Below are 27969 nucleotides of genomic sequence, written 5' to 3'. Positions count from 1 at the left end.
CAAAGTTCTTAAGCAGCTTGACTGAGTTAATGCTGAGAAAATGTTTCCCCTGGCTGGGGAATCTCGAACACGGGGTCACAGTTTCAGAATAAGAAGTTGGCATTTCGGACTGAGATGAGGAGAACTTTCTTCATTCAAAGGGTTATGAATCTTTGGAATTCTCTACCCCAGAGAGCTGTGGATGCTCAGGCATTGAGTATATTCAAGACACGGGTCGATTTATATTTTTGAGAATTAAGGGATATGGGCAAAAATATCAAGTCTAACCCAAGACTGTAAGAGGCTGATGCATTTAAGTAAAATATTAATGAAGGTATCAAAATACACCGGGACATTTTAGTGGATACAATTTAATTGTGATTGTGAGATTGAAATTTTGTTTTTGTTTTATTTTCTTTAAAACAATGTCCTGCGAAAAAATGTCACAAAATAGTTTTTTTTTCAAAAACAAGTTTTCAAATTGATTGGTTTATCAGCAATCTATGGCCGTTGACATCATTTCCCATTATGAAATGTTGACATTTCCATTGTGGCCTGTTGACATACCAGTTTTCTATTATAAAGCGTAACACAGGAAATAGGGATAATAACTTATTATATAGCGCCTTAAACGTGGTAAAACGTCCAAGGCACTTCACAACAATTTTACAACATGTTAGATATTAACCATTAAGGGAAAAAGAGAAAAGGCCTGAGAAGGAAGTGTAAAAAGATGTTAAAAGCTCTGGTCCGAAGCGGCAGCCAAAATGCGCACACAGATAGACACAGGTGAAAAAAACTTGAATAAAATCAAATTACATTGTAAATAATACAATAAGGAGTATACAGTAGTAAAACCAGTATAATAAAGATTAATTATAATTAAACAATATTAAATAATATATACCATAATTATAAATTACGTTAAAATTAGAAAATCAGCAACTGAAGCAAATTAAATCAGTTATTAGCTGCCTTTAAGATTCATTCCCTGTCCAGTGATTCAATTAATCTGGAAGAACCAATCACCGTCCTCCATCCTTGTGATGTCATAATTTATGTATACAGAATGTATGTGGCATATATATATGTAATATACAAAAATAAATGACTTACTATGTTATTTTAATTTGATGATTTTAGCCTGAACTTCCCAAAAAACAGTCAAACTGGAGAAGAAAACATGACAATTTTATTGCTACCATCAGAGCAGCCAAAAAGATTTCTCAAACGACGACGGAAGGGGGAACACCCCCAAAACCACCTCCACCTTTATACGATCCAGGTACGGCATGCACAAATAGGATTTTCACTTCTTTAGTTTGAAGAAGACTTCATAATTTATATTTAAATTTAAAAATCCATAATCTTAACTTATTTGGTCAGCAGTGCTAACATATTGTTCCCTGTTCTAATTTCAATGTGGGTAAATCCAAATGGTAGAATATTGGTACTTTTTAAATTGTTTTTTGCTCCACAGGGTGCTGCCTGTGCTACTGAGTTTTTCCAGCATTTTCCATTTATTTCAGATTTCTAGCATCTGCAATATTTTGCTTTTGTTCCACCATTTAAATGACTGGTAGTGTTCAATACCTGCAAAACATTTGAAAAGTGCTAAAATTGCACTGTTTAGATTTACCCATTTATTAAATGCATATGTTCTTTGTTAAAATCTATATTTACTAAAATAGCAGACTTAATGCTGGAGGAACCATATCCTAAATTTTAAAGTGCAATTTCATATTAGGTCTTATGAAATTCACATTTTCATTACATAATATCCTAATTAGTATAACCAGATTATTCAATGTATGGTGATTTTCCTTGCAAATACACTAATTTTAAGTTAACTTACATTTCTATCGTACTCACTACGTGAAAAGTTGTCAACGTTTTACAGAGCAGCAGATAATGAATGGATGTTGGGATCAAAGGGGTAGAGGATCAGGAGGACACAAAAGCATGATACAAGAGAGATGAATTGATGGCACTAATAGAAATAAATGGGTCTGATCTGAGATGTGGTTGCAAGGTGACCAAGACTGGGAACTAAATATGCACGGGTATTTGACATTTCAGAAGGATAGGCAGAAAGGAAAAGGAAGTGTTGTAGCTCTGTTAATAAAGGATGAGATCAGTGGAGGAAGAGGGTGTTTGAAGACCAGGACCTCAAATCTGGCACCAAGCTTATGGTCTACAGGGCAGTAGTGATATTTGCCCTCCTATATGGCTCAGAGACGTGAACCATATACAGTAGTCACCTTAAATCGCTGGAGAAGTAGCACTAACACTGCCTCCGCAAGATCCTACAAATCCATGTGGAGGATAAGACGCATCAACGTCAGTGTTCTCGCTAAGGCTAACATCCCCAGTATCGAAGCACTAACCACGCTCGACCAGCTCCGTTGGGCGGGCCACATTATTCGCATGCCTGACACGAGACTCCCTAAGCAAGCGCTCTACTCGGACTCCTACACGGCAAGCGAGCCCCAGGTGAGCAGAGAAAACGTTTCAAGGACACCCTCAAAGCCTCCTTGATAAAGTGCAACATTCCCACCGGCATCTGGGAATCCTTGGCCCAAGACCACCCAAAATGGAGGAAGAGCATCCGGGAGGGCGCTGAGCACCTCTAGTCTCGTCGCCGAGAGCATGCAGAAATCAAGCGCAGACAGCGGAAGGAGCGTGCGGCAAACCTGGCTCCCCACCCACCCTTTCCTTCAACCACTGTCTACCCCATCTGTGACAGAGACTGTAATTCGCGCTTTGGACTGTACAGCCACCTGAGAACTCACTTTTAGAGTGGAAGCAAGTCTTCCTCGATTCCGAGGGACTGCCTATGATATGATGAGATAGAAATGATATTGGCTCAGAGATCAAGATGTCGAATCAGTTTGGATGGAGATAAGAAATAAGGGCAATAAGTAACTGGTGGGAGTAGTCTCTAGACCTCCTAACAGTAGCTACACTGTAGGACAGAGTATAAATCAACAAATAATGGAGGCTTGTAAGAAAGGTACGGCAATAATCATGGGTGATTTTAATCTTCTTATAGATTGGACAAATCAAATTGGCCAAGGGAGCCCTGAGGACGAGTTCATAGACGGTATTTGGGATGATTTCTTAGAACAATACTTTGTGGAACCAACCAGGGAGCAGGCTATTTTAGATCTGGTAATGTGTAATGAGATAGAATTAATTAACGATCTCATAGTAAAGGATCCTCTAGGAAAGAGTGACGATAGCATGTTAGAATTTCAAATTCAGTTTGAGGGTGAGAAACTTGAGTCTCAAACTAGTATCCTGAACTTACTTAAAGGCAATTACACAGGTATGAAGACAGAGTTGACTAAAGTGGACTGGGAAAATAGATTAAAGGGTAAGACGATAGAAAAGCAGTGGCAGACATTTAAGGAGAAATTTCATAACTCTCAGCAAAGCTACATTCGAGTGAGAAAGAAAGACTAAGAAGGATGAACCATCCATGGCTGACTAAGGAAGTTAAGGATGGCATCAAATTAAAAGCAAAGGCATAGAATACTGCAAAGATTAATGGAAGGCCAGAGGATTGGGAACTTTTTAGAAACCAGCAAAGGAGGAAAAAAAAGCGAGAGAAGATAGATTGAAAGTAAACTAGCAAGAAATATAAAATCAGCCAGTAAGAGCTTCTACAGGTATAAGGAAGAGAGTAGCTAAAGTAAATGTTGGTCCCTTAAAGGATGAGACTGGGGAATTAATAATGAGAAACAGGGAAACATCGAAACATAGAAAATAGGTGTAGGAGTAGGCCATTCGGCCCTTTGAGCCTGCACCACCATTCAATAAGATCATGGCTGATCATTCCCCTCAGTATCCCTTTCCTGCTTTCTCTCCATACCCCTTGATCCCTTTAGCCGTACGGGCCATATACTCCCTCTTGAATATATCCAACGAACTGGCATCAACAATTCTCTGCGGTAGACAATTCCAAAGGTTAACAACTCTGAGTGAAGAAGTTTCTCCTCATCTCAGTCCTAAATGGCTTACCCCTTATCCTTAGACCTGAGGGTCCTTGTGCATGAATCCTAAAAAGTTAGTTTGCAGGTGCAGCAGGTAATCAGGAAGGCGAATGGAATGTTGGCCTTCATTGCGAGAGGGATGGAGTACAAAAGCAGGGAGGTCCTGCTGCAACTGTACAGGGTATTGGTAAGGCCGCACCTGGAGTACTGCGTGCAGTTTTGGTCACCTTACTTAAGGAAGGATATACTGGCTTTGGAGGGGGTACAGAGACGATTCACTAGGCTGATTCCGGAGATGAGGGGGTTACCTTATGATGATGGATTGAGTAGACTGGGTCTTTACTCGTTGGAGTTCAGAAGGATGAGGGGTGATCTTAGAAACGTTTAAAATAATGAAAGGGATAGACAAGATAGAGGCGGAGAGGTTGTTTCCACTGGTTGGGGAGACTAGAACTCGGGGGCACAGCCTCAAAATACGGGGGAGCCAATTTAAAACCGAGGTTGAGAAGGAATTTCTTCTCCCAGAGGGTTGTGAATCTGTGGAATTCTCTGCCCAAGGAAGCAGTTGAGGCTAGCTCATTGAATGTATTCAAGTCACAGATAGATTTTTAACCAATAAGGGAATTAAGGGTTACGGGGAGCGGGCGGGTAAGTGGAGCTGAGTCCACGGCCAGATCAGGCATGATCTTATTGAATGGCGGAGCAGGCTCGAGGGGCTAGATGGCCTACTCCTGTTCCTAATTCTTATGTTCTTATGTGTCCCCTGGTTCTGGACTTCTCCAACATCGGGAACATTTTACCTGCATCTAACCTGTCCAGTCCTGTTAGAATTTTACATGTTTATATGAGATTCCCTCTCATCCTTCTGAACTCCAGTGAATACAGGCCCAGTCGATCCAGTCTCTCCTCATATGTCAGTCCTGCCATCCCAGGAATCAGTCTGGTGAACCTTCGCTGCACTCCCTCAATAGCAAGAACGTCCTTCCTCAGATTAGGAGACCAAAACTGAACACACTATTCCAGGTGAGGCCTCACCAAGGCCCTGTACAATTGCAGTAAGACCTCCCTGCTCCTATACTCAAATCCTCCAGCTGTGAAGGTCAACATGCCATTTGCCGCCTTCACCGCCTGCTGTACCTGCACGCCAACTTTCAATGACTGATGTACCATGACACCCAGGTCTCGTTGCACCTCCCCTTTTCCTAATCTTTCGCCAATCAGATAATCTGCCTTCGTGTTTTTGCCACCAAAGTGGACAGCCTCACATTTATCTACATTATACTGCATCTGCCCACTCACCTAACCTGTCCAAGTGACCCTGCAATCTCTTAGCATCCTCCTCACAGCTCACACCGCCAACCAGCTTAGTGTCATCTGCAAACTTGGAGATATTACACTCAATTCCTTCATATAAATCATTGATGTGTAATGTAAATAACTGGGGTCCCATCACTGAGCCCTGCAGCATTGCACTAGTCACTGCCTGCCATTTTGAAAAGGACCTGTTTATCCCGACTCTCTGCTTCCTGTCTGCCAATCAGTTCTCTATCCACGTCAGTACATTACCCCCAATACCATGTGTTTTAATTTTGCACACCAATTTCTTGTGTGGGACTTTGTCAAAAGCCTTTTGAAAGTCTAAATACACCACATCCACTGGTTCTCCCTTGTCCACGCTACTAGTTACATCCTCAAAAAATTCCAGAAGATTTGTCAAGCATGATTTCCCTTTCATAAATCCATGCTGACTTGGACTGATCCTGTCACTGCTTTCTAAATGCGTTGCCATTTCATCTTTAATAATTGATTTTCATCATTTTCTCCACTACTGATGTCAGGCTATAACCGGTCTATAATTCCCTGTTTTCTCTCTTCCCTCCTTTTTTAAAAAAAATGGTGTTACATTAGCAGAGACTTTGAACAAATATTTTGCATCGGTCTTCACGGTAGAAGACACTACAGCATCCCAATAATAATAATCAAGGGGCTATATGGAGGGGGGGGAACTTAAAACAATCACTATCACTGGAGAAAAAATACTAGGCAAACTAATGGGACTAAAGGTGGACAAGTCCCCTGGACCTGATGGCCTGCATCCTAGGGTCTTAAAAGAAGTGGCTGCAGAGATAGTGGATGCATTGGTTGTAATCTACCAAAATTCCTTGGATCCTGAAGAGATCCCTGCGGATTGGAAAACTGCAAAGGTAACGTCCTTATTCAAGAAAGGAAGGAGACAGAAAGCAGGAAACTATAGACCAGTTAGCCTAGCATCTGTCATTGGGAAAATGCTGGAGTCCATTATTAAGGAAGTAATAGGACATTTAGAAAATCATAATACAATCAAGCAGAGTCAGCATGGTTTTATGAAAGGGAAATCATGTTTGACAAATTTGCTGGAGTTCTTTGAGGCTGTAATGAGCATTGTGGATAAAGGGGAACCGGTGGATGTAGTGTATTTGAATTTCAAGAAGGCATTCAATAAGGTGCCACATAAAAGGTTACTACACAAGATAAGAGCTCATGGGGTTGGGGGTAATATATTAGCATGGATAGAGGATTAGCTAACTAACAGAAAACAGAGTGTTGGGATAAATGGGTAATTATCAGGTTGGCAAACTGCAACTGACAGGGTGCCACAGGGATCAGTGCTGGGGCCTCAACTATTTACAATCTATATTAATGACTTGAATGTAGGGACCGAATGTAATGTAACCAAATTTGCTGATGATACAAAGGTAGGTGGGAAAACAAGTTGTGAAGAGGACACAAAGAATCTTCAAACTGAGATAGATAGGCTAAGTGAGTGGATAAAAATTTGGCAGATGGAGTAAAATGTGAGGTTCCTATTTGGTAGGAAGAATAAAAAAGAAAATTACTATTTAAATGGAGAGAGACTGCAAAATCATCATCATCATAGGCAGTCCCTTGGAATCGAGGAAGACTTGCTTCCACTCCTGAAGTGAGTTCTTTGGTGGCTGAACAGTCCAATACAAGAGCCACAGTGTCTCTCTCAGGTGGGACAGATAGTCGTTGAGGGGAGGGGTGGGTGGGACTAGTTTGCTGCACGCTCTTTTCCGCTGTCTGTGTTTGATTTCTGCATGCTCTCAGCGTTGAGACTGTGGCACAGAGTGATCTGGGGGTCTTTGTGCTTGGAACACAAAGTTAGTATGCAGGTACAGCAAGTAATTAGGAAGGCAAGTGGAATGTTGGCCTTTAGTGCAAGGGGGATGGAGTATAAAAGTAGGAAAGTCCTGCTACAACTGTACAGGGTGTTGGTGAGCGCACACCTGGAGTACTGAGTACAATTTTGGTCTCCTTGCAAGAGGTATACTTGCATTGGAGCCAGGCAGGGAAGATTCACTCGGTTGATTCCTGAGATGAAGGGGTTTTCTTATGAAAAAGGTTGAGCAGTTTATTTGAGTTTGGAAGAATGAGAGGTGATCTTATTGAAACATTGATTCTGAGGGGGCTTGACAGTGTAGATGCAGAGAGGATGTTTCCCCTGTGGAGGAATCGAGAACTAGGCATAGTTTCAGAATAAGGGGTTGCCCATTTAAAATGGAGATGAGAAATTTCTTCTCTGAGGGTCGTGAATCTTTGGAATTTGAGAGCTGTGGAGGCTGGGTCATTGAATGTACTAAGGTGGAGATAGACAGATTTTTGAACTATAGGGGAGTCGAGCGTTATGGGGAGCAGGCAGAAAAGTGGAGTTGAGGCCAAGACAGATCAGCTCATGATCTTATTGAATGGCGGAGCAGGCTCGAGGGGCCAAATGGCCTACTCCTGCTCTTATTTCTTATGTTATGTTTAATGAGGAAGCTATGAAGGCGGTTTTTGAAAGCTGGAAGAGAGATGGCAAGGCTGAGGTACTGAGTAAGGGAGTTGTAGATGGCCGGGATAATGTGGCTGAAGGAATGTCACCAGTGGTGCAGCAGGAGAAGAATGCAAGAAATAGGTCAGTATTTGAGGAATGAATTTCTGTGGCAATTTGAATGAGCAAATAAGAATCTTAAATCAATTCACTGTGGCACGGGAAGTCAGTGGTGCTTGGTGAGGACAGGAGTGATGGAGATGCCTGTGAGGACATTGGATTCTGATCGTGATCTTCTGGATGACTTGTAGTTGATAGATGTTAGAAGCAGTGAGGATGGGAAAGAGGCTAGTGATGTTTTTAAGAAGTGAAAGAAAGTGGCATTTGGTGATGTATCAGATATGAAGGAGGAAACTGAACTTGTAGTTCAGCAATATAGTACGATTCCATATATCTAGGCTAAGCCTGAGTTGGCTGCTGGGGAAGAAGATAGAGTCGAGACTGGAGATGCAGAGAGGTTTGCAAGAGCCGGAGAGGATGTCTTCAGTTTTGCTGACATTAAGCTGAAGGAAGATTTGGCTCATGCAAATTTAATGTCATTGGTAGTTGAAGATGCTGGTTATTGGAGGAGATGATGAGGTAAACTTGGGAGTCATTAGCCTATGTGTGCAAGCTGACACAATTCTTCCAGGTAACATTGTTAAATGTAGTCCCCTTTTTATTTAATTTATATTGTATTGAGTGCACCTTGCTTTGGATACTTTTGGAATTGGTTCCTTATGGCCATCCTACTGATTTGCTGGATGTACTGCAAGTGTCTCCTCTTGTGCCCTGCATTGTTTTCTGCCACTGTTTAGCGAAAGCTTAAAAACTTTTTCAAAGCATCTCTGCATTATATTTGCTGTCATTCAGTTTGTACTGGTAAAGCAAAGCATTTTGTCAAAATGGCATTTCATTTGGTTTTTAATTATGTTTCAGCCTTGTAATTATTCTTGGTTCACCATGCAAGTGCAGTACCTATCCCAGAAAATATGGTACATCTATACAAGCACTCTGTTATATTTTGCCATTCTGTTCAGTCAATTATATCTGGAGGAAAAATGTGTGTAAGCAATGTGGTATTTTAGTTAGCTAAGCAAATTTCTCTTCCAACATATTGCAGACATTTCATGCAGACCAGCCACAAGTATTGAGGTTACAAGAGCAGGTTAGAGGCTGGGTATTCTGAGGCAAGTGACTCACCTCCTGGCTTCCCAAAGCCTTTTCACCATCTAAAGGCACAAGTCAGGAATGTGGATTACTCTCTACTTGCCTGGATGAGTGCAGCTTCAACAACATTCGAGGTTTAATACCATACAGGACAAAGCAATCCGCTTGGATGGCATCCCATCCACCATCTGAACTATTCACTCCCTCCACCACGGCGCACTGTGGCTGCAGTGTGTACCATCTGCAAGATGCACTGCAGGAACTCAGTAAGGATTCTTCAACAGCAAATTCCAAACCCGCGACCTCGACTGGCTAGAACGACAAGGGCAGCAGGCGCATAGGAACACGACCACTCCAAGTCACACACCATCCTGATTTGAAAATATATCTCTGTTCCTTCGGGCTCAATTTTCCACAGTCATTTGCGCCTTTTTTCTGGCGTATTTTCTTTTCCAAGTTTCCCCCTGTGATCTGCGCCTGACTTAGTTACGATTTTTCTAGGCCAGTTTTTTTTGACAACCTAGTTTTTTCAATTGTTCACAGTTTGGACAACATTTTTTCTCTTGAGTTGGCTTATCTGGCCACTTCCGAAAAACCTTCTGATTTAAGAAAACCAGCGCGCATTCACAAATCTGCGCTGAAAGACGCCATTGTTTTTAAATCGAAGATTTTCGAGGGAGTTAAGAACACTGTCAAAATCAATAATAAAAGTTCAACTTTTTTTTAAACCTGTCAATGTAGAAGTATAAATTTGTTGGATTTCGGAAGTTTTCTGATTTATTACTCACTTACGCCACCAGCGAACGTCTTGAATCAGGGCTGGAGTTGTAGGTTTGGCCGGCAGAATCTGCCTCGTGCCCGGACACAGCGGCTCTTGGTTACAAAATATAGAGAGAGAGAGACCGATCGGAAGGCTTGGAGTCCAGGGAGGGAGAGGGGACAGAGAAGTCACAAGACCCGAGAAGGAGGAGGAGAAGTAACCAGACCTTTGGGTGTGGTCGATCCATACAGACCTGGAGAGAGACAACTGCGAAGCTGTGCTGCCTGCTTTTCTGTTTAAGCTTCTTTCAAAGGTAATATTTAAGTATGGGGGCAATATTGACAATGCCATACCTTGTGCGAACCTTCTGCATCACGGTGCTATGTCGGAGACAATTGATTTGACTTCATCGCATCAGGGACATCAGTGCCCGTAGGGTGCTGGGCAGGAGGCCTTACCCACCTCGGATATATCGAGACGATTGTTCGTGCCGCCACCTGAATGATGCAGACTGTGTCAGAAGGCTGTGTTTCCACAAAGAAGTGAGATCTGTGAGTTGGTCAAAGCAGATCTGCAACCTAGAAGCATCAGGAGGACTGCTTTTTTAGTCGAAGTGAAGATTACAGCTGCACTTTCATTGTATGCCTCCAATCGTTTCAAGTAGCGATGTGTGCGACATCTCTCAACATGCAACACATGTCTCCATTCGCCAGGTCACGGCTGCACTGTACGCTTGGAGGAATGACTTCATAAAGTTCCCATGACCACCCAAGCAATCTATGACAGGACTGTGGGCTTCTCCAGGATTTCTGGCTTCCCAAAGGTACAGGGCTGCATTGACTGTACCCACATTGCCTTGCGAGCACCTTTAGAAACAGAAACATAGAAAATAGGTGCAGGAGTAGGCCATTCGGCCCTTCGAGCCTGCACCGCCATTCAATGAGTTCATGGCTGAACATGCAACTTCAGTACCCCACTCCTGCTTTCTCGCCATACCCCTTGATCCCCCTAGTAGTAAGGACTACATCTAACTCCTTTTTGAATATATTTAGTGAATTGGCCTCAACAACTTTCTGTGGTAGAGAAGTCCACAGGTTCACCACTCTCTGGGTGAAGAAGTTTCTCCTCATCTCGATCCTAAATGGCTTACCCCTTATCCTTAGACTGTGACCCCTGGTTCTGACTTCCCCAACATTGGGAACATTCATTCTGCATCTAACCTGTCTAAACCCATCAGAATTTTAAACGTTTCTGAGATCCCCTCATTCTTCTGAACTCCAGTGAATACAAGCCCAGTTGATCCAGTCTTTCTTGATATGTCAGTCCCGCCATCCCGGGAATCAGTCTGGTGAACCTTCGCTGCACTCCCTCAATAGCAAGAATGTCCTTGCTCAAGTTAGGAGACCAAAACTCTACACAATACTCCAGGTGTGGCCTCACCAAGGCCCTGTACAACTGTAGTAACACCTCCCTGCCCTTGTACTCACATCCCCTTTGCTATGAAGGCCAACATGCCATTTGCTTTCTTAACCGCCTGCTGTACCTGCATGCCAACCTTCAATGACTGATGTACCATGACACCCAGGTCTTGTTGCACCTCACCTTTTCCTAATCTGTCACCATTCAGATAATAGTCTGTGTCTCTGTTTTTACCACCAAAGTGGATAACCTCACATTTATCCACATTATACTTCATCTGCCATGCATTTGCCCACTCACCTATCCTATCCAAGTCACTCTGCAGCCTCAAAGCATCCTCCTCGCAGCTCACACTGCCACCCAACTTAGTGTCATCCGCAAATTTGGAGATACTACATTTAATCCCCTCGTCTAAATCATTAATGTACAATGTAAACAGCTGGGGCCCCAGCACAGAACCTTGTGGTACCCCACTAGTCACTGCCTGCCATTCTGAAAAGTGCCCATTTACTCCTACTCTTTGCTTCCTGTCTGCCAACCAGTTCTCAATCCACGTCAGCACAATACCCCCAATCCCATGTGCTTTAACTTTGCACATTAATCTCTTGTGTGGGACCTTGTCAAAAGCCTTCTGAAAGTCCAAATACACCACATCAACTGGTTCTTCCTTGTCCACTCTGCTGGAAACATCCTCAAAAAATTCCAGAAGATTTGTCAAGCATGATTTCCCTTTCACAAATCCATGCTGATTTGGACCTATCATGTCACCTCTTTCCAAATGTGCTGCTATGACATCCTTAATAATTGATTCCATCATTTTACCCACTACCGATGACAGGCTGACCGGTCTATAATTCCCTGTTTTCTCTCCTTTTTTTTAAAATGTGGGGTTACATTGGCTACCCTCCACTCCATAGGAACTGATCCAGAGTCTATGGAATGTTGGAAAATGACTGTCAGTGCATCCGCTATTTCCAAGGCCACCTCCTTAAGTACTCTGGGATGCAAACCATCAGGCACTGGGGATTTATCGGCCTTCAATCCCATCAATTTCCCCAACACAATTTGCCGACTAATAAGGATTTCCCTCAGTTCCTCCTTCTTACTCGACCCTCTGACCCCTTTTATATCCGGAAGGTTGTTTGTGTCCTCCTTAGCGAACCAAAGTACTTGTTCAATTGGTCTGCCATTTCTTTGTTTCCCGTTATGACTTCCCCTGATTCTGACTGCAGGGGACCTACGTTTGTCTTTACTAACCTTTTTCTCTTTACATATCTATAGAAACTTTTGCAATCCGTCTTAATGTTCCCTGCAAGCTTCCTCTCGTACTCTATTTTCCCTGCCCTAATCAAACCCTCTGTCCTCCTCTGCTGAGTTCTAAATTTCTCCCAGTCCCCGGGTTCACTGCTATTTCTGGCCAATTTGTATGCCACTTCCTTGGCTTTAATACTATCCCTGATTTCCCTTGATAGCCACGGTTGAGCCACCTTCCCTTTTTTATTTTTACGCCAGACAGGAATGTACAATTGTTGTAGTTCATCCATGTGATCTCTAAATGTCTACCATTGCCCATCCACAGTCAACCCCTTCAGTATCATTCGCCAATCTATCCTAGCCAATTCACGCCTCATACCTTCAAAGTTAGCCTCCTTTAAGTTCTGGACCATGGTCTCTGAATTAACTGTTTCATTCTCCGTCCTAATGTAGAATTGCACCATATTATGGTCACTCTTTCCCAATGGGCCTTGCACAACGAGATTGCTAATTAATCCTCTCTCATTACACAACACCCAGTCTAAGATGGTCTCCCCCCTAGTTGGTTCCTCGACATATTGGTCTAGAAAACCATCCCTTATGCACTCCAGGAAATCCTCCTCCACTGTATTGCTTCCAATTTGGTTAGCCCAATCCATATGCATATTAAAGTCACCCATGATAACTGCTGCACCTTTATTGCATGCACCCCTAATTTCCTGTTTGATGCCCTCCCCAACATCACTACTACTGTTTGGAGATCTGTACACAATTCCCACTAACGTTCTTTGCCCTTTGGTGTTCTGCAGCTCTACCCATATAGATTCCATATCATCCAAGCTAATGTCCTTCCTAACTATTGCATTAATCTCCTCTTTAACCAGCAATGCTACCCCACCTCCTTTTCTTTTTTTCTATCCTTCCTGAATGTTGAATACCCATGGATGCTGAGTTCCCAGCCCTGATCATCCTAGAGCCACGTCTCTGTAATCCCATTCACATCATATCTGTTAACATCTATTTGCACAGTTAATTCATCCACCTTATTACGGATACTCCTTGCATTAAGACACAAAGCCTTCAGGCTTGTTTTTTTAACACCCTTTGTCCTTTTAGAATTATGATGTAGTGTGGTCCTTTTTATTTCTTGCCTTTGTTTACTCGGCCTTCCACTATTGCTTTTTACCTTTCTACCATCTGTTTCTGACTCCATATTACTCCAGCCTATCTCGCTGCATAGGTTCCCATCGCCCTGCCATATTAGTTTAAACACTCCCGAACTGCATTAGCAAATGTTGCCCCCAGGACATCAGTTCCAGTCCTGCCCAAGTGCAGGTCCCTTTTGTACAGGTCCCACTTCCCCCAGAACTGGTTCCAATGTCCCAGGAATTTGAATCCCTCCCTCTTGCACCACTGCTCAAGCCACGTATTTATTCTAACTATCCTGCTCCCTCTGCTCTGATTAGCACGTGGCACTGGTAGCAATCCAGAGATTACTACCTTTGAGGTCCTACTTTTTAATTTTAACCTACATGTACCACGACAACTGGCTGTTCACCCTCCCTCTCCAGAATGCTCTGCAGCCGCTCCGAGACATCCTTGACCCTTGCACCAGGAAGGCAACATATCATCCTGGAGTCTCGGTTGCGGCCGCAGAAACTCTTATTTATTCCCCTTACAATAGAGTACCCTATCACTATAGCTCTCCCACTCTTTTTTTTTTTTTCCCACCCTTCTGTGCAGCAGAGCCACCCACGGTGCCATGGACCTGGCTGCTGGTGCCTTTCCCTGGTAAGTCATCTCCCCCAACAGTATCCAAAATGGTATATCTGTGTTGAAGGAAGATGACCGCAGGGGATTCCTGCACTACCTTCCTGCTCTTGCCTTGTCTCTTGGTCACCCATTCACTATCTGTCCTAACCCTTACCTGTGGTGTGACCAACTCACTAAATGTGCTATCCACAACATTCTCAGCGTCACGCATGCTCCAGAGTGAGTCCATCCGCAGCTCCAGTGCCGTCATGCGGTCTGTCAGGAGTTGCAGCTGGACACACTTTCCGCACACCAAGTAGTCAGGGACACTGGAAGCATCCCTGACTTCCCACATAGCACAGGAGGAGCATGACATGGGTCCGAGCTCTCCTGCCATGACTTAACCCTTAAATTAATTTACTTACTAAAATTTACTTAAACACCAAACAGCTACTTAGTAGTTCGCTGTCAATTAAACCAATCTAAAAGTCAGTCTAAAAGAGAATTATACTTACCAGTCGAACAGCCAACCACTTACTAGCTTGGCTGTGACGTCATCTCTCGATTTCGCACCCCTCTATCTTTGCCTGCAACTGGTTGGACTGGTCTCTGGGCCTCCGTCTCCTACTCTCGCACTCCTTATCAGCTGCTCTAGTGTCAGCACTGGTAGGAAAAACAAGACAAAATGGCACCTGCCACCCCCGCTTGCCCAAACTCACCCACTTATCAAACTCACAAATGCCACTCTATGCTATTGCACTCCATGCTCTGCACGAGCTGCCTCTTTTTAAAACTGTATCTAGGTCAGATGACTCACTACTGGTCAGTCGTTTACAGAACTGGTTTTAACTAGCTGCTAATTGCCTCCTACTGGAGAGTTACCTTGTTTTTCTCTGCCTAAACCTGAAAGATTCCCAACTATTTAACTTTTCCCCTTTAAATTAAACTGCTACTTACTTAGAAGCTACTGGCAATTGCCACTAACAATTTACTCCAGCCTCCAAATGGTTTAAAGAGAATAACCCTTAAAACTCACCCACTTACCAAACTCACAAATGCCAATCTATGCTGTTGCACTCCGTGCTCTGCACGAGCTGCCTCTTTGAAGGATTCTGAGATGCAGAGGAATAGAAAAGGCTTCCATTCCATTAATGTGCAGCTCATGTGTGACGACATGCATCATATCATGTCAGTCGATGCAAGATACCCTGACAGCACCCATGATGCGTTTATCCTATGCGACAGCGTTATATCTGCCATTTTCAGCAGAAGCCAGAAGGGCAGAGATAAAGGGTACGGCCTCGCCACCTGGCTCATGATGCCCCTATGCGTAACCCGGACGGAAGCTGACAGTCAATACTACATGTCGCACATTGCGACGCGCAACATCATTGAGAGGACCATTGGTATCTTGAAACAGCGTTTCCGATGCGTGGACCATTCCGGATGCTACTTGCTGTACTCCCCTGAGATTGTCGGTCAGTTCACTGTTGTGTGCTGTACGCTGCATAACTTAGCCATCATAAAGCAGCAACACCTGGTAGTGGAAGACCCACCTGCGGTCAGAGTGGTGATAATGATGTGGAAGATGCAGGTGACGAGCAGGAGGAGGAGGACAATGAGGATGAGGAAGCCATGCAAGTGCCTGAGGCCGGAGCACAACGGCGGAGGTGGGCAGGTCATTGTGCTCCTTTAACGATTGCTCGAGCCTTGCGTCAGCAGCTCATCCGTGAACGCTTTACTGATGCCTGAGGGCTCAGCGACAACTATTCCACATGGACATGTTTACTGTTTGGAGCTGTTCCGTTGTGTTGTGTTAATGGAACATGATTCAGTTTTAATGTAAAATATATTCTATTCAAAAGTTTACAATGTACTTAACTGTAATAAAATTATTCTTGTATCAAACTTTACTTTAATATCACTCTTTAAGATCACTTTAAAAACTTGTAAATTTACATAACTTACAAAAAACTCTTAATTTGAGAACAGTTACAACAGTAATAATAACAACAACAAAGAAAGGCTGCACCCATCTCTCCTCCCCCTTATTCTAAGACCACCCGCTGCACTTGGTCTTGGATGCTTCATCGCCCCTGCCCGCAGACGGTGACGCAGTGTTTCTGGGCTTGATACCAAGCTTATTCTTTCTAACATCTCGGCTACTGTGCATCTCTTGAGGGTGGGGAGCATCAGATGGCAAGTTGGAGGGTCCAGACGGCAAGTTGGAGGGCCCAGCTCAACGACCTGCAACATTCCCTCCCTCATGGTCAGTGACATGCATTGCACTACCTCTGACATTCCCTCCCTCATGGCCACTATTCCCTCACTGATGGTCCTGGATATAGTTCCCATTTCTCGTGTTATTGCTGTTACTTCTCCCGACAGTCCCGCTACCTCATCACTCACTCCACTGATGGCATCCAGGAGTGATCTGGTAAGGTCAGTGTTCTCCGCACTCAATGACATAGAAACATAGAAAATAGGTGCAGGAGTAGGCCATTCGGCCCTTCGAGCCTGCACCGCCATTCAATGAGTTAATGGCTGAACATGCAACTTCAGTACCCCATCCCTGCTTTCTCGCCATACCCCTTGATCCCCCTCATAGTAAGGACCACATCTAACTCCTTTTTTAATATATTGAGTGAATTGGCCTCAACAACTTCTTCCTGTGGTAGAGAATTCCACAGGTTCACCACCCTCTGGGTGAAGAAGTTTCTCCTCATCTCGGTCCTAAATGGCTTACCCCTTATCCTTAGACTGTGACCCCTGGTTCTGGACTTCCCCAACATTGGGAGCATTCTTCCTGCATCTAACCTGTCTAAACCCGTCAGAATTTTAAACGTTTCTATGAGATCCCTTCTCATTCTTCTGAACTCCAATGAATACAAGCCCAGTTGATCCAGTCTTTCTTGATAGGTCAGTCTTGCCATCCCGGAAATCAGTCTGGTGAACCTTCGCTGCACTCCCTCAATTGCAAGAATGTCCTTCCTCAAGTTAGGAAACCAAAACTCTACACGATACTCCAGATGTGGCCTCACTGTACTCTGTAGTAACACCTCCCTGCCCCTGTACTCACATCCCCTCGCTATGAAGGCCAACCTGCCATTTGCTTTCTTAACCGCCTGCTGTACCTGCATGCCAACCTGACGTACCATCACATCTGTTACATCCTGCAGCTCAGGAGAGCGAGATCGAGCTCTACCTCCCCTCCTCCCCATGGGTGTGGCTCGCACCACACCACTGGGACCCGCAGCTTGGGATGGTCAGGCCCTGGGTGTGCCTTGCTGCACCACACCACTGGGACACGCAACCTCGGAAGGTGTGAAACCATGGAATGTCCCACCAACACTCAGCCCCTTCCGTGGTTTATCACCTCCATGAGCGGCACCTCCTCCAAAGTCGGTACAACAGTGGGAGCTTCATCCAGCTCTATCCCCTCCCCCTCACCCCATGGATGGATTGGAAGATGTTCTCTTCAGGCTCGTCCGCATCTGAATCTTCTGCATCGTCCGGGTTGGCCTCAAGTTCTGCAAAATATAACAGAACAGTCAAATGGTTAGCAGCAGAGGAGGGAGCAGGATGGGTGGCATGAGTAGGCTCTCACATCGCAGGCCAGGCAGCAGGTTGATTTGAAGGACCTACCCACTCCCTCAAGTGTGGGCCCAGCTTGGGCAGAACTGATTACTTTTTTCCAGGCAGGACCCATCAAAACAGCGACTCTCTCTTCCAAGGGTGTCAGTGGGTACAGATTTGCCGGGCCTCCTCCTTTTCGAGTTCTTTCCCTTTTATTATGTGCCACTTTCCTCTGCAAAGATGAAAATGCAGCTTTTTAGAGAGGGTGTCTTTTTGCTAGGTGGGACATACAGATGGTCACATTTACAATTGCAATTCCATTGAATAAATGAAAATATTACTTACACTAACTACTTGACCAAGGTCCTGCCACTTCTTTTTACACTGGACTCCAGATCTCGTGGTGGTCACCATTGCACAGTAATATTCTGCAACTTGGTTCCGGTGTTTCTTCTTTTCTTTTGGTGGAACTTTTATGTGACCTCTGCTGGTGTCCAGCTCCTGCCATCTGTTCTCAATCACAGTAACTAATGCCTCCACTTCTTCTTGTAAGAAATTCTTGGTCCGTGCACTGCGTTGCAGCTTGTATAGCTGCAGCTGCGATTTTTCCAATGCTCTCACGCAGCACTTGTAACACACACAATTGGCTATTTAAAAAGGCCGATTGCAAAATCCGAGCTGTACTGAGCATGTGTGTCCATTGGAATGATGTCAAAAACGTAACCTTTTTACTGCACAAGTGCAGAGTGTGTGGCTTTGTTTTTTGGCGCAGACAGCAGGCTCCACCCCCCCGAGGCGGCTGGACATGCTACGCGGCGCCAAATTTGAATTATACTTTGGGGAAACTTTGGCAAAATATTTCTAGCGCACTTGTGGCCTCGAAAAATGGGCGTAACTCTGGCAATATGCCAGAAAACGGGCTTGGGGAAAATTGAGCCCAATATTGTCGCTGGGTTAAACACCTGGAACATCATTCCTAACAGCACTATGGGAGTACCTTCACCACACAGACTGCAGTGGTTCAAGAAGGCGGCTCACCACCACCTTCTCGAGGGCAGTTCGGGATAGGAAATAAATACTGGCCTTGCATACGACGTACACATCCCATGAATGAGTAAATTAAAAAAAGAAACATCATTAGCTTTGATTTCACACCTGAAAAGTTTACAGGAATGTAATTATCTAGGTTGACAAATACGAACCGAATCTCAATTCTCTTAATGCATTTATCAAATTTCCATTTTTAGATTACATCCAATGCCCATATTGCCAGAGAAGATTTAATGAGAATGCTGCAGACAGACACATTTCTTTCTGCAAAGAACAGGCTGCTCGTATTGCTAAAACCAAACATGCTGGTGTCAAAGGGAAACAAAGCACTCCAACACAGGTAAAGCGCACATTATGTTTTGTTTACTGATGATGCAATTCCTCTTGGTAGATTTTGGGAATATGGAAAATGCTTATTTGGATGGCACAAACGCATTTACTAATGGCCCGTATTTTGCAGTCAGCGGCGGATGAGCGCGCTCACTGTTCAATGCGCTTATACTTGTGCTCCAGCAGCGTGGAGGCCCGCACCTGCGGGAAACCACCAGCCGCAAGTCGGGGCCATAAAAGGAGCGGAGGTGTGGTGGCCCGGGAGCATCGTGGAGGCCACTTCAGGGAGCAGCGCGAGCCGGTGCAGGAGGATGACGTCTTGGAGAAGGGCGATTGGATTGAACATCATCAAAATCCAGGTCGCTGATTGGAACGTGGGCAGGAAAGGCGGCAAACAGCAGAGGAGCGGTGAGGTCAGAGCGAAGGAGTGGCAAAAGATTGTAGCTTGACGTGATCGGGACCCAGGAGAAGCGTGAGGTCGAGGTCCCAGGGGCAACACGGGCCAGCCTACACTGCGATATGTGTGCCCACTAGGTCCATGCAACAGAGCTGGTCTCCAGTCATCTTGGTTAATCCTTGCTACTGGAACAAGACCGAGCTCTGTCAAGCCCGTGTGGTGGCTTGTGTGCAATGGCCACCACATGTTTTTTAAAAAAAAATCCATGCACAGGCATCTTCCACCTTCAATATGTAATTCGGGACCTGGAATGTCATCGAGGTGTACAAAATATTGAGGGGCCTGGACATAGTGGATAGCAAGGGTCTATTTTCATTGGTGGAGGGGTCTATTACAAGGGCCATAGTTTTAAGGTGGTTGGTGAGGGGGGGGGGGGGGGGCTTTATACAGAGGGTTGTGGGGATCTGGAACTTGCTGCCTGGAAGAGTGGTGGATGCAGAAACCCTCACCACTTTTAAGAGATGGTTGGATGGGCACTTAAAGTGCAGTAACCTGTAAGGACCTAGAGCTGGTAATTGGGATTAAACTGGATGACTTTTTGTTGGACGCCGCAGATATAATGGTAAGTACTGCAGGGAATAGAATACGGCCAGGGTGGTGATCTGGACAAGTGTCGATCGCCTGGATGGGTCGGAGAGGAATTTTCCCAGATTTTTTCTCCTTAAATTGGCCTGGGTTTTTATCTGCTTTTTGCCTCTTCCAGGAGATCACATGGCTCCAGATGGGGTGGAGTGTAGAAAGTTTCAGTGTAAGGGGTGTCGCAGTTGCATGAGGTGGACTGGTTGGGCTAGGTGCCCTTTGCCTTTCCGTCATTGTTCATAAGTTTATATGTAACCTTTAGGGCTGCTGACCAAGGGCCGTGCAGCTGTTTGTTGGCCGGTGCGGACACGATAGGCCGAAATGGCCGCCTCCTGCGCTGTAAATTTCTATGTTTCTATGTCCTTCATTGAAACACTTGTGAACCCCTCCCTTTTTGGTGTGGAAGCAAGTCATTCTCGATACGAGGGACTGCGTAAGAAAGAACTTGTCCACATATGCTGCGATTTGCGGTTATCAAACTGTCAAAGCAGCACGTGTTGTCTACAGGGTATCTGGGACCTGTGTGAACATGTGTAAGTAAGCAACAACATGTCTCTTCAACTAATCAGATTGAATAATCCTTACTGAGACACGCAGGGGCCGAAATTCAGGTGCACCAGAAAGCTGGCGTACCTGAGTTTTTAATCTGGTACTCACCGCTAGAACTCTTGGTGCGGTGAGTAGATCCATTTTCAGGACTTTGAATTTTTTTCTCCCTTGTCCACTCTACTAGTTACATCCTCAAAAAATTCTAGATTTGTCAAGCATAATTTCCCTTTCATAAATCCATGCTGACTTGGACCGATCCTGTCACTGCTTTCCAAATGCGCTGCTATTACATCTTTAATAATTGATTCCAACATTCTCCCCACTACCGATGTCAGGCTAACCTGTCTATAATTCCCTGTTTTCTCTCTCCCTCCTTTTTTAAAAAGTCGGGTTACATTAGCTACCCTCCAATCCATAGGAATTGATCCAGAGACCATAGAATGTTGGAAAATGACCACCAATGCATCCACTACTTCTAGGGCCACTCTGTGATGCAGACTATCAGGCCCTGGGGATTTATTGGCTTTCAATTCCATCAATTTCCCTAACACAATTTCCTGACTAATGAGGATTTCCTTCAGTTCCTCCTTCTCGCTAGACCCTCGGTCCTCTATTATTTTCGGCAGGTTATTCGTGTCTTCCTAAGTGAAGACAGAACCAAAGTATATGTTCAATTGGTCTGCCGTTTCCTTGTTCACCATTATGTATTCATTTGATTTTTGACTGCAAGGGACCTACATTTGTCTTCACTAACCTTTTTCTCTTCACATATCTATAGAAGTTTTTGTAGTCAGTTTTTAAGTTCCCTGCAAGCTTACACTCATACTCTATTTTCCTCCTCCTAATTAAACCCTTTGTCCTCCTCTGCTGAATACTAAATTTCACCCAGTCCTCAGGTTTGCTGCTTTTTCTGGCCAATTTATATGCCTTTTCCTTGGATTTAACACTATCCCTAATTTCCCTTGTTAGCCACGGTCGAGGCATCTCCCCCATTTTATTTTTACTCCAGACAGGGATGTACACTTGTTGAAGTTCATCCATGTGATCTTTAAATGTCTGCCATTGCCTATCCACCGTCAACCCTTTAAGTATCATTCGCCAGTCTATCCTAGTCAATTCACGTCTCATACCATCGAAGTTACCTTTCTTTAAGTTCAGGACCCTAGTCTCTGAATTAACTGTGTCGCTCTCCATCTTAATGAAGAATTCCAGCATATTATGGTTGCTCTTCCCCAAGGGGCCTCGCACAACAAGACTGCTAATTAATCCTCTCTCATTACACAACACCCAGTCTTGGATGGCCAGCTCTCTAGTTGGTTCCTTGACATATTGGTCTAGAAAACCATCCCTTATACACTCCAGGAAATCCTCCTCCAACATTATGGCCCCAAGTTTCCACATGATTTGCTCCTGATTTTTAGGAGCAACTGGTGTAGAACGGAGTATCTTAGAAATCGGAATTCTCCACATTTAGTTTTCTGCAGTTCTAGTCAGGTAGAACAGTTTTACTTTGGAACTGAATTTTTTTTTCAAAAGGGGGCGTGTCCGGCCACTGACGCCTGATTTGAAAGTTTCCACAGTGAAAACGTACTCCAAACTAACTTAGAATGGAGCAAGTGAAGATTTTTGTACGCTTGAAAAAACCTTGTCTACACTTTAAAAAATCAGGCGCAGGTTACAAATTAGGCGTCTGGAACGAGGTGGGGGGGAAGGGAAGTCATTAAATTCTACAATCAATCCTTAGTTGTACTTATACAAATATTATACAAATAAATCCAACCTGAATAAAAATTTATAAGCAAAGAAAAGATTAAATAAACCATGTTCTTACCTGTGTGAAAGTGCTTCAGGCAGGCCTTTCAGGCAGCGGTGTGGCGTCGGTCTCGGGGGCAGGCAGCAAGCAGCCTTGGTGCTGAGCTTCAGTGCCTGAGGCAACGGTGTGGCGTCGGTCTCTGGGGCAGGCAGCAAGCAGCCTTGGTGCTGAGCTTTCAGTGCCTGAGGCAGCGGTGTGGAGTCGGTCTCGGGGGCAGGCGTCAAGCAGCCTTGGTGCTGAGCTTCAGTGCTTGAGGCAGCGGTGTGGCGTTGGTCTCGACGGCAGGGGCAGGCAGCAAGCAGCCTTGGTGCTTGAGGCAGGCCTTCATTCCCCGCGAAGATGCAGCACCCGGACGGACTTGAGGCCATTCGGCCATGGGATTGCAGCGGCGTCAGTGCCAATGTTTACTTCAGACTGTGCGTGCGCGAACGTTCCAACGCGCCCGCACAGGGTTGCCGGCACCTAGAAGCCTCATTTAAATTGTACCCGCCCCCTCCTACTTACAAAATCGGCCTGAGTGGTAGGCTCCGCCCCCTGTGCGCCGCGCCAAGCAGACATCGAGCTCCAAGAAGCTCGAGAATACCGTGTTTTTTTTTCAGGTGCCGTTTTCGGCGCGAAAACCAGGCGCCCAGCTCTGAGGGGCGCCTTTTTCGCCGCGTGTGGAAACTTGGGGCCAATGTTACCAGTTTGGTTAGCCCAATCTGTATGTAGATTAAAGTCACCCATGATAACTGCTGTACCTTTATTGCTTACATCCCTAATTTCCTGTTTGATGCCATCCCCAACCTCACTACTACTGTTTGGTGATCTGTACACAACTCCTACTAGCGTTTTCTGCCCTTTGGTGTTCCGCAGCTCTACCCATACGATTCCACATCATCCAAGCTAATGTCCTTCCTTACTATTGCGTTAATCTCCTCTTTAACCAGCAACACTACCCCACCTCCTTTTCCTTTCTGTCTATCCTTCCTGAATATTGAATACCCCTAGATGTTGAGTTCTCAGCCTTGGTCACCTTGGAGCCATGTCTCCGTAATCCCAATTATATCATATCCGTTAACAGCTGTTTGCGCAGTTAATTCCTCCACCTTATTACGAATGCTTCTCGCATTGAGACAGAACCTTCAGGCTTGTTTTTTTTAACACTCTTTGTCCCTTTAGAATTATGTTGTAATGTGGCCCTTTTTGACTTTTGCCTTTGATTTCTCTGCCCTCCACTTTTCCTTGTTTGCTTTCTACCTTTTGCTTCTGCCCCCATTTTACTTCCCTCTGTCTCCCTGCATAGATTCCCATCCCCCTGCCATATTAGTTTAAACCCTCCCCAAAAGTACGAGCAAACACTCCCACTAGGGCATCGGTTCCTGTCCTGTCCAGGTGCAGACCGTCCAGTTTGTACTGGTCCCACTTCCCCCAGAACCGGTTCCAATGTCCCAGGAATTTGCTGAGCTACAGAGGAAAAAGAGCAGGGATGTGGGACAAATTGGATAGCTCTTTCAAAGAGCTGGCCCAGTCACGATGGGCCAAAAGGCCCCTCGCGCTGTATCATTCTACGATTCTATGATTTGTGAATAACTAATTCTTTGACATGTATTTATCAATATATAGCAGAAGTCTCCAGTGCTGAAGAAGACTAACTCACCTGGTGCATTGACACGGATTCCCCAGCCTTCTGTTGGTGGCAAAAGTGTAGCTGGTATGTGGATTTTTCTTCCATTTCATTTAAACAGATGCTTCTGCTTTATTTTAGTGCAGGGTACAGAGATCCAACTTTTCTGAATGACGTTGGAGGGGGTGGTCCGTAAGACTTAGCTGTTGCCAATTTATGTCTAAGGTCTCTGGGCTTGGGTAGGTGGGTTGTTTCGACATGGGACGTACAGAAACTTTGCCTGTGTGAATAACACAATTGAAATCAAGTAACTTAGCAGAGACTAGGATCATTATATGGGACCCTTCTGGTTTCAGCAAAGCTTACTGTGAAACAAAAAACAAGTCATGAAAGTTTGGAGATGAAAGCATGCTTTTGCTTTCACAAAATACAACTTTTCTAAAGTTCGAAATGACGCCTGTATCTTGTGAAAATCATAACCAGTTTGTCACTTGCTGTAATTTTCAAATGGGTTATTTTATTTTTTCTGCACATTGGATCTTAGTTAACTGCTTGTGTCTGATAGAAATTATGTTCCTTGAATTCTATGCTTTGAGCATCCATTTTGCTTCTGAACCTCATATGGCATCAAATTCTCATTGACAGTGAATGATTCATTATTTTATGTATACCTTCTTTGTAATGTTTAATAGTCATTGATAATAGTTATGTTTACTCTATTAGCTGTCCTCTTCATACAAACCTTGCTGACTAGGCATTGTAGCCAATGTACCGAAATTGAGAAACCTGTATAGAAATTTTAAATAATGCTCTGGTGTTCTTTGAGATCAGTTAACAAATAGTAACACTTACAAAATTAGAAGATTTTTAGAAAATACTTTAACTCAAATGTGTACAATTAATATGGAAAATGATAATCCAATGTGTCCTTGTTATATACTAAGTATAGAAATTTTATTGCTGTGATTTAGCTGTCTGTCTTCAATCTACAGACATCCAGTCATTCCTTCTCGTGCATGTTCGGAAAACAGTTTTACTTGTATGGTCAGTTTCTATTAATGGTGCTAGAATTCTGGGAATTATTTTATCCTTTGCAGCTTAAACTATCTATAGGTTTCATGTCAAAGATTGAAAGTTTTAATCAATCTCCTAACAGACGCCTTGAAATGTTCTACACGGATTATGAAAATGTCATCATCAGTCCGGATCTTGTACTACGATAGGGAAAAACATTGTGGTACTTCAGTGTAAGCCATTCATCAAAAGCACTGAACTTGATTAAAATTAATAATTTAACAAAAAAACACACAATGTTTCAATGTTTTGTTGACAGGCTTTTCTACCACCAAAGGTAATCTATTGCTAACCAATGAAAATAAACTTCGAGATGGGTCACCGACAAAACGAAGTTCACCTGGTGTTGGTAATGTGTCTGGAGTAGTAAGCCAACCAACTGGGTGAGGATGAATAGAGATTTATATATATATGAATATGGAATAGCCTCTAATTTAAGTTTGTCGATTTATTTTAAATTGATGGCCGACCTGGGCATTTAAATATTCCAAAAATTTAAATCAAATGGGGTGGAACATTGGGCTACAACACTGCCCTTTTGCTCCTGGAATGGAGGTTTGAATTGGACAGGGCTTAATGAGATGAAAACTATCTCTGCCAAGTGTAGGGTTCTTGCGTGAGTTTGGACAGATGCAGCCTTGTTACCATGGACTTGGGTCCTCGGCACAGCAATGCCCATAATTTTGTACTGATTTGGTAGTTTTAGTCAGGCCATCAGCACTACTAGTGTTTAAAATGGGAATGCCACTCTGGTGCAGTAAATGAGGTTGGTTGGGGCCAACATTCCCGCTAAGCTGTGCGGCCATGCAGCAATCTGGAGGTCCTGTGCAGGCCACTCATCAGTTTTACAATGGAAATAACCGTGCATGCGCAAAAAATTGAATGGAACCACAAAGAATTACAGGGAACATTAGTTGAGATCCAGCAGGGCAACTTACTGGTCGCTATCTAATGCTTACCATACCTGACCTTGGAATGATTTATGTTGATAATGAGTACAAAGAAAACTTGCACTTTCCTCTCCTTGACGAGCACAAAATGATATTTTCTGTCCCAGATTTTTTCTCTCAATTTATCTCATGCTTTGCTCTGGTAAGCTGCTTTCCTAGAGTTCTATCTCGAGCTAGTCGCTAACATACAATAATCGTTAATTTACATAATTTATATGCATTTGGTCTATGAATTCTAATCAGTTCGACATTTGTGAAATTGCTCAAATTTTCCATAAGTTATGAAAGAAATTTAAAGGTGTAAATATGTTGTAGAACCGTTGCTGAACTCTAGCAGTAAAAGGAAATTTCTTTGATCTCCTCAAATATTTCCGTTAGATAAAAATTGATATTTAAAGACTCAAGCTAATTGTTTGTTAGTACAGGTTGAACCTTTCTTATCCGGGGCTCCCTTATCCGGCACCACCCGTTGTTCGGGACTATTCCCGGCTGCCGAGGCGCATGCGCACAACGTGGCCGGTCAAAATCCTCGCAAAATATCGATGTAAAAAAAACGTGGCCATTTACCCTTGCACGCCACATTTCAATCTCAATTGTCCCATAATAAATTTACCTAACTTCAAGCGGACACCTCGGGGGCCCGCCGACTTCCCTCCCTGCCCGGACCGCGGGCCATGTGTGAAAACAGCAGGAGCTGCTGCAGTGTCGAATGTGGGATGGCTGGTAATCCGGAGAATCAGTGCCGGCCTCCCTCACGGACCTCCCCTCACCCACACCCACAGCCCCTGGGCATGGCAACCTACATTGCAAAATGCCCAATGCAGAGATACACACCCCAAGAGAGAGACAGCCTGATGCTCACACAGCGAGCTGCAGCCATCGAGCTCCCCATCTGACTGACAGTTGTTCCAGCCAATCGGCACACACACACACACACACTGACCACAGCAGCACCCCAGCCCAGCATCAGCACTTCAAGGCGCAGTCCACCCAAACATGTGACCCCCTCCCCCCATTCCAGCAAAATCCCTCATTCAGAACAGGCCGGGTCCCAAGGGTGCTGGATAAGGGAGGTTCAACCTGTAGTTGTGTTTGATTTGGAAAAATATTTTTCTCAGTCTTAAAATCAAAATGTTAATTTTATCTATCCAGGTGGTGACATTTATCTGAATTGCATTTATCTTGAATATTACATTTTACGACTTGTGTGGTACCTTATCAAGAGATTTTTGAAAGTCCATATTAATCGTATCCACAGCATTCTTTATCGTTTCTTATTTCTACAAAGATTTTTCTGAAGTTGGTCGAGCATGACTTGTCTAGTTTTGCCATGGGTCTGCAATTGTACAATTGCACTAGCCCACTTATCGTTGATGCTGGTCATATCATCTGTATATGTATATATCATCTCTGGTGTTTTTCTCCACACGAACTACGTAGTTTAATCCCAGTCTACTCATTCCCCATGTAATGCGTATAAGGTGGCCAAGGTTAGTGGGAAACTAGAGGATTGGGAAAATTTTAAACAACAGCAAAGAATGACTAAAAAAGCAAAAAAGAAAGGAAAGATAGATTACGAAGGTAAACTTGCGCAAAACATAAAAACAGATAGTAAAAGCATTTACAGATATATAAAATGGAAAAGAGTGACTAAAGTAAATGTTGGTCCCTTAGAAGATGAGAGGGGGATTTAATAATGGGAAATGTGGAAATGGCTGAGACCTTAAACAATTATTTTGCTTCGGTCTTCACAGTGGAAGACACAAAAACCATGCCAAAAATTGCTGGTCACAGGAATGTGGGAAG

General features: G+C 44.0%; 1 protein-coding gene across 2 annotated transcripts in view; it reads left to right on the top strand.

Annotated features, from left to right (window-relative positions):
- Window positions 1-27969, top strand: part of zc2hc1a (zinc finger, C2HC-type containing 1A) — a 95917-nt gene that overhangs the window by 22671 nt on the left and 45277 nt on the right. For both annotated transcript variants that reach the window (XM_070891059.1, XM_070891063.1), the window contains exons 4-7: window positions 1123-1264; window positions 19003-19145; window positions 24139-24226; window positions 25473-25596. In XM_070891059.1, coding sequence (XP_070747160.1) covers window positions 1123-1264; window positions 19003-19145; window positions 24139-24226; window positions 25473-25596 — 497 coding nt within the window. The remainder of the gene's footprint in view (window positions 1-1122; window positions 1265-19002; window positions 19146-24138; window positions 24227-25472; window positions 25597-27969) is intronic.

Source organism: Pristiophorus japonicus, chromosome 1 (genome assembly GCF_044704955.1).
Source record: "Pristiophorus japonicus isolate sPriJap1 chromosome 1, sPriJap1.hap1, whole genome shotgun sequence".
In the NCBI taxonomy this organism is placed as follows: Eukaryota; Metazoa; Chordata; class Chondrichthyes; family Pristiophoridae; genus Pristiophorus; species Pristiophorus japonicus.
The sequence above is the reverse complement of the archived record's forward strand: the minus strand, read 5'-3'. Positions and strand labels throughout refer to the sequence as shown.